The 7,389-nt window shown below is 40.6% G+C and overlaps 2 protein-coding genes across 3 annotated transcripts in view; both read right to left on the bottom strand.

The window, feature by feature from the left end:
* GNB5 (G protein subunit beta 5) overlaps positions 1 to 4,354 on the bottom strand; it is a 42,602-nt gene extending 38,248 nt beyond the window's left edge. The window contains exon 1 of one of the 2 annotated variants that reach the window (XM_019664979.1): positions 4,340 to 4,354. The gene's annotated coding sequence lies outside the window, so the exon portion shown is untranslated. Of the gene's footprint in view, positions 1 to 3,713; positions 3,784 to 4,339 lie in introns of those variants that run through there. The other variant, XM_019664968.1, reaches the window with a different exon arrangement.
* A 1,126-nt stretch (positions 4,355 to 5,480) lies between these two features.
* Positions 5,481 to 7,389, bottom strand: part of MYO5C (myosin VC) — a 107,319-nt gene continuing 105,410 nt past the window's right edge. Inside the window, exon 34 of the mRNA XM_019664088.1 lies at positions 5,481 to 6,875. Coding sequence (XP_019519633.1) covers positions 6,723 to 6,875 — 153 coding nt within the window. The 3' untranslated portion in view covers positions 5,481 to 6,722. The remainder of the gene's footprint in view (positions 6,876 to 7,389) is intronic.

The raw sequence follows: 7,389 nt of genomic DNA on the forward strand, positions 1-7,389 counted from the left end.
AAAAAAAAAAAAAAAGAAAGAGAAGCAGCTGGACTTGGAGATGTGTGGAGATGAGAGGGAGATATGTACGATATCTCCTAGGTTTCTGTTTGGGAGGCTGAGGGGTTATGGTGCCATTGTTGGAGATGAAAGACAAGGAGGTGAAGGTGGGAGGGAACGGCCATTGTAGCTGTGCCAATTTAATAGGTGTTCCAAAGAGTGGGTCATGACAAGTTTGAAAGAAATGACTTCTTGACTATAAAGATATTTGGGGGCACTGATCTGTACATTTCAACAGAGCCAAATTTTCAAGGGATGTATTTACAAGGCAGATGCCAGTGGGGACACCCTTGAGGGGAATGTCTGTCATGCAGAGGTCATGTTGGGGCTGCAGAGAGAATGTGAAGATCATGAATGGGTTGAACTCCTACAGCAAAGGGGCAGCTGGCACAGTTCTTGAGATCACTAGGTAACTAAGGAGTAGAGGACAGTCCCTTAAGGATGAGAGATCAGAAAGGAACCAGCTAGGGACCACCACAGATTGCTCGGCTTTGACCTCTCAGAGCCACCCTGAGAGGGAGGCAGGACATCTGTGTTACAGCTGAGGAAATGCTGGCAGAGGGATTAAAGGATTAAATAAGTTCAAGGTCAACGGTGGAGCCTGAATCTATACCCAATGGGACTCCACAAACCTCACTGGGGAACTAGCACCACCAAGCTGCTCTGCTTTGTCACAACAAGTGACACAAAAGAGCTTGCCCACCAGAGCCTGGCCCAAGGTAGAGGTCCAGTAATGTTGCCCACCACTGCCCAAGCCTGCCAAGGCGGCCAATCATGAGGTTGTGCTGAGGACTCCAAGTAATAGCATTCGGAAGGTAAGCCGTGGGTTTTCAGCAAGGGAGCAACGTCCTTCAAGTGGATTATCCCAGCATTTGTGCTTCTAGAAGTAGGTCAGAGAAAATCAGCTAGGTTAAGAGATTATTATCACATTCTGGGCATGAGGAAATGAGCTCTGGATGGAGTAGCAGCTGCAGGAATAGAAGGTGAGAGGGACTGAAGGAACAAGTGGGGAAAGAACAGAAGGATGGCTAGGAGTTGTGGGAGATCAAGACAAAGAGAAAGTGAAAAAATTGCCAATATTCCAAATCTGGATAGAGACAATGTTTTCCTTCACAGACTGAATGTAAATTTTTTTCAAATTATAAGAGCTGTACATGTTTATGTGATAAATAATTGGAAACAGAAAGACACGAAAAAGAAAAGTCAATCACCTACATTCCCTATACTAACAAATAATTGACCTCTGTTAGCAATTTATGTTTTCTTCCAGTATCTTCATAAGCGTCTATGTAAATATAAATACTTTTTTAAAAATTGGAATTATATGCCATATACAATTTTGAATTTTTGTTTTTTGCTTAATAGTGTTTTCATTTTCACGTGTCATTGCATATTCTTGGAAAACACCTTTTTTAAATAGAGACCACAAGTTTTGAGTTATATCAACCTTAAATCATATCACATTTTAGATCTGGTTGGTTAAACATGGGTAAGCTACAAACCAAATTTAAAAGATTATAGTGTTTTAAAACCATAAATGTTATACATGGTCATTGTAAAAAGTCTGGACAAATGAAAAAAGTATAAGGAAGAAAAGAATCACCTATAATCCCACTGCCCACTGAGACCCCTTTTCACATTTTGGCATACGCAAGATTTTTTTTTTTTTAAATATTTTATTGGTGAATTGGGAGAGGGGAACAGTGTTGAGGAATTGGGGAAGGGGACCAGCCAAGTTGCCGTGCTTCAATCTTCGTTGTGGAAGGCGCCAGTCGCCATCTGGCTTCCCATCAACAGCTGTAGCCTCTAAGCTCAAGGTGCTGTGTTCAGTCTTAGTAGCAGGTAGGCATAGCCACCATCCCATGCAGGAGTCGAACCAGCAGCCTTGTTGTTAAGAGCGCACGCTCTACCCACTGAGCCATCCAGGCCACAGCTCAGCTCAAGGTGCCGAATTCAGTTTTAGTTACAGGTGGGCATAGCCTACCAGCAAACAGGCAATCTTGTTGTTACACCAGCTGAACCATCCTGCCACCTGTTGGTAGCTCAGCGACAGCTCAGCTCTGGCGCAGCGTCACTGGCCCATGTGGGAATCAAACCGGCAGCCCTGTTGCTCAGAGCTCACGCTCTTAAGCCAACTCTTAACCAACTGAGCCACTCCGCCAGCCCCTGGCATATGCAAGATTTTTAGGACCATTGGCATCATACTGTTCATGTATACTCTATATCTTTTTATCCTGATATTTTTCATTCAGCAATTATATCATGAGCTAAATTTAATTTTAAAACATTCTATTGTACTTATTGTCAATAATCCTTTTTATGACGAGGGAACGTTTTACAGAGCAAATGCTTTAATGAGTATTTTTACAACGAAAAGATAAAAATGCCTCATTTTAACAAGTTTTTTACATGAAGTTGCTCTGCAGAAGAAATTCATAGAACTTCTCAAACCTCCTGCTAACCCTACACCAAACACGAAATTTCTTGGAAATGTTTCACCTAAATATATGGTTTAAAAATTACCAAAAACTCCACCATCCCATATTTATTTTTAAAAGAGTCAATGCCAAAGACAGAAAGTCAAAAGGGAAATGCCCCCATTACCTGTCCCGCATCTACTCCCCTTATTTAGTTTGGTTCTTATTCTTCCAGGCTTTTCTGACACCACAGATAAAGCTTTGTTAATTATATAAACGGGGCTGTCAGCTACTTGCTTTTTTCACCTAAATTATTCTGTTAGTACTTATAGATCTGGTTGGGGTTTTTTTTGTTTTGTTTTGTAATAATTTTAGTATTATTCTATACTATGGAGTATAATTTATTAAATAAATCTTCTATTTTGTGATATGTAGAGTACTCTCCAGTTTTTACTTTTAAAATAATGCTTCATTGACCCAATTACAAATGGGCAAGAGAACCCTCATATTTTGCTGGCAGGAATGTAAAATGGTGCAGCTGCTGTGGAAAACAGTTTGGCAATTAAACAGAGTTGTTACCATATGACCCAGCAAATCCACTCCTAGGTATATACTTAAGATAAAACTTATGCACAAATGTTTGTAGCAGCATTTAAGCCAAAAAGCGGAAACGACTCAAATGTCCATCAACTGATGAATGCATAAACAAAATATGTACATATATCCAAACAGTAGAATGTTATTTGGCAATAAAAAAGAATGAAGTTCTGGTATGTGCTACATTATGGACAAACCCTGAAAACATTATGTTAAGTGAAATAAGCCAGACACAAAAAGCCACAAGTTATGTTTCCATTCATATGAAATGTCCAGAATAGGCAAAGCCACAGAATAGGAAAATCCAAAGTAGATTAGAGGTTGTCAGGGGGTGGGGGTGGGGAGTAGGGTGGGGGTAGGGAGCAGCTGCTTAATGGGTATGAGGTTTCTTTTTTGGGGTGGTGGAAATGCTCTGGAATTAGATAATGCATACCCTTGTGGATATACTAAAAACCACTGAAACGCAAGCTTTAAAATGGTGAGTTTTACGTTATGTGCATTATGTCTCAATAGAAATAATTTTTAAATGGGTAGAAGACTTGAAGAGACACTTCACAAGTACAGATATTCTTACAGTCAATAAACATGTAAAAAGGTGCTTAACATCATTAGTCATCAAAGAAAAGCAAATTAAAATTACACTGGGATATCACTACTTACCTGCCAGTACACCTAAAATGAAAAAGACTGACAATCTGAAGCGTGGGCGAGGATGTGGAGAACTGGACCTCATTCCTTGCTGGCGGGAGTATAAATTGGTACAAAAAAAAAAAAAAAAGAATATCATAGCAGCTTTATTCATAATAGCTTCAAACTGGAAAAACCCAAATGTTCACTAATAGTATACTAGACAAATAAATTGTGATATGTTCATGCAATAAAAAATAAACTGATACGCAAGACAATGTGGCTTTATCTCCCAAACTTATTATGACTATATAATGTTTATGTCAAAAAACCTCTTTCAAATCCATAAACTGCACTCTGAGGCTTATGTTGACGTATAAAGTGTTATTTGGATCAATTTTTAAAACTGATTAAACGATTTTAAAGATGCTTAACTTTTTCCCTGATGCCAGTACTAAATATATCCTAAAAACAATACACCTTATTTCAAAAGAAATGCATGTAAATTGTAGATAACTTAGAATAAACAACCACCGCTTTCCCTCATCTGTGTTCCCATCACAAAGACTACTGTTAACACCTTGCTGTGTACACATCTGAACACTGATCTGAGCATTTAAGAAAGCCTGAGTATTAATTTAATGCGAACACATACATACCTTCCACAGAGGCAACACTTGGAACTGATCAGCAGAAAGGTGAGAAGTTAGAGCTACAGCTCAGGGTGAAGGTGTGAAAGGGACTGATTGCATCCTGTCTAATCTCCTTATCTGGGCATTACAGCTCAGCTGCTTCATTCCTGCCCCCCTGCAGCTCCGTGGTCCCTGCTGGGGCACTTACTGCCGTTTGCATCACTTACCCCCGGAACCTTCTGCCCATCTGTGCTGCCAGGTGCCTGCAGAACCCCCGTGGGACAGTTTCTCGAGCTCAGTTCTCTGCCCTCAGTGGGAGGCAGAGTTCACAGGTTTGACCCTGTGAATCCACACTCGGCGCCACAGAGCACCCCTGACGTTGACCTGTGATGGGATGTTATGGGCACCTCCCACCTCCCAACAGTCCTCATCCCACCAGCACCTCATTAATTTTGGCGACCCCGCCCACCTTCAGCTTTGTAGAACTGATCAAGACTGTGGGGTGAGCGAGCCTCACTACCCCTTCTCCATGCATACATTTCTCAGCTTCTGCAGGTCCCCTTGTCTTGTCTCCAAACAAAATCTACTCCTTCCCAAGGCTGACCAACATCCCCCTCGCCGCTCCCCTTCCCGCCCCCCCCAATTCTGCCACCTCAATAGGACCTGGCTCCTGCAGTTCTCTCCACCTCCCAGCATGGAGATGAAGGCAGGGATGCCTAAGATGTGGACCTGCTCTCCAGGATCTCACAGGCCAGTGAGGAATTGGGGAACATTATTGACTTACAGCCCAGGGGAAGTGCTGTAAAACAGGCATGAACCCGGAGTTATGGGAGCTGAAAAGTAAGGCTGATGGGCTCCTCAGGGCCTAGGAAAGGTCTGGAAGAAGCACAGAGAGGGCCATGGTGCAGATCAGAAACCCAGCCAACTCTCCGCCAATTAGCCCTTCATCCTGGCAGCCTAGGAGCCCCACGGAGACACAGCCTGAGCCAGGACTCAGGGCATATTCACTCCTCTCTAAAAACTTTTATATATGTTTAAGAAATATTATGACTCAATAAAGATTCCAGCATCTTTAAAAACGATCCATAAAGAAAGACATAAATTTGTGCACTTAAGGAAAATATAATCTCCTAGCAATTAAAAGAATCTGACCCAATTCATACAGGAATTCATTTTATTGATTAAAATATTACAAAGTTCTACTTTTTATTTCTTCATATGCAGTGTATCTAAAGGCATTAAATTCAATCATTTATAATATGTAAAGACATTATTACATATTACTAGGGAGATCATATATTATTTTCACTGCTAAGAGAAATGTCTATGTTACAGAGTCACACCTACTGCCTGTGACTTTCAGAGACAGAAGTGCCAGTTGGGATTTGTGGGGTGCTGCAGAAGCGTTCTGGGGCCACAGGCCACAGGCAAGGAGGGCTGATGAAATGACGTTTTATGCTCTGAAAGGAAGGAATGAGAGGGCATGGGAGGACGAGGAATAGTCAGTTCCCATAAGACTTGGGAAACACTGACTTCTCAAAAGGAGGAACCTGATACAATTCTTCAGGCATTTTTATGAGAAAAATTTAAAACATATTTGAATGCTGATAAGATAGAAAAAATCATTTAGGTTGCTTTTCTAAGCTGTGTTTTAAAAAAAAGTTATTGTATGAAAGATAATAAACCGGCAAATGATGGCAAATATGTTGGCAGATGAGATTTAAAGAAATGTTGTTTCAGAAAAGATGATAAATGTGGCAATTAAGCTTTAACAATACATTAGTTTTAAATAGATATATACATAAAAATACTTCATGTGATACTTTTCAAATTGAGTGTTTTCTTAAAAATTAGAGGGATCTGAGATAATAAATACTTTTATATGCAGGAATATTTTTAGTAAAAGGAGAGTGAAACTCAGCGCACACTTAGGCACGGGGTAAGAGGCTCTTTGGGAGGCCATCATGGCCAAATGGAATTATTTCCTGGAAGATAGGCCTGGACACCACTGTGGCTTCATAAATGTACCTGGACTTCACATGAACCTTAGAAAACTTTGGAAACAGTGTCTCCCCGGATCTTATGCCCGCCGGGTGGAGGCTTGTACAAGACAGATCTAGACCAAGAGGCACCAGGAAGAGAACATGAGCCTTCCAGGAATTTCAGTAAAAGCTAGCTGAGATTTCAAGGCTAGACATGGCCACAGCTGGGGTGTGTTAAGTTTTACAAAATGACAGTGGCCACAGCATCACAGTGAGTGACACAAGATGTGGCCCATTTGGGAGAATTCTTATTTTCTTCCTTAAATCACATCCCAGAGCATTTCCAGTTCCAATTAACAATCCCCATCCCCATACTTGAACTTTATTTAGCCTTTGAGGGAAAAGTGCCTCTACTCTTTCTTCTGCTGCTATAATCTATTGAGAAAGCCTAGCTTGAAACTGCTGGGGATCTCGATCATTTCCAGAGCATGGGGAGAGGGGGTAAAAGGAAACGTGACTTGAAAGAGGTATTTGGTATCCAACATCAGCTGTGACGAGTCCTCTCGACTATTTAGGAGAGCCTGAAATTAAAACCAGAGGAAGCATGAATAAGGAAACCAGTGCATTCTGCTTTATTACTACCTGGAAGTCAAGAGCAAGGAAACACAACTCTATCTCCAGTGAAACACTCCTTTCAAAATCATGTGTGATAACACACAAGAGAGCTTTTTAACAGCACAATTCCAAGGTGAAATGGTCTATCCAGGACTTTCAGATCAGCTCTCATGAATACTTCCTGCTCTGTTTTACTTCATAAGTTAATTTCCCATAGGATGGAATGACTGTAAATTGATGTTTTCTCTTCTTATCTATTCTCATGGCATAATTCTAAGCCTAACCATGAATAGATTTCAAGTATTGATTTTTTATCACACTCATCTTTTTTTTTTTTTTAGTTCAGTGGTTTGAAAAGTTTTTGGTCTCAGGACCCCTTTATACTCTTAAAAATTATGGAGGATTCCAAAGAGCCTTTGTGTGTATGGGTCTAAGTACTGATATTTATCACATTAGTTAATTATTTACCATATTAGTAAT

Source organism: Hipposideros armiger, unplaced genomic scaffold, assembly GCF_001890085.2.
Source record: "Hipposideros armiger isolate ML-2016 unplaced genomic scaffold, ASM189008v1 scaffold_12, whole genome shotgun sequence".
NCBI lineage: Eukaryota > Metazoa > Chordata > Mammalia > Chiroptera > Hipposideridae > Hipposideros > Hipposideros armiger.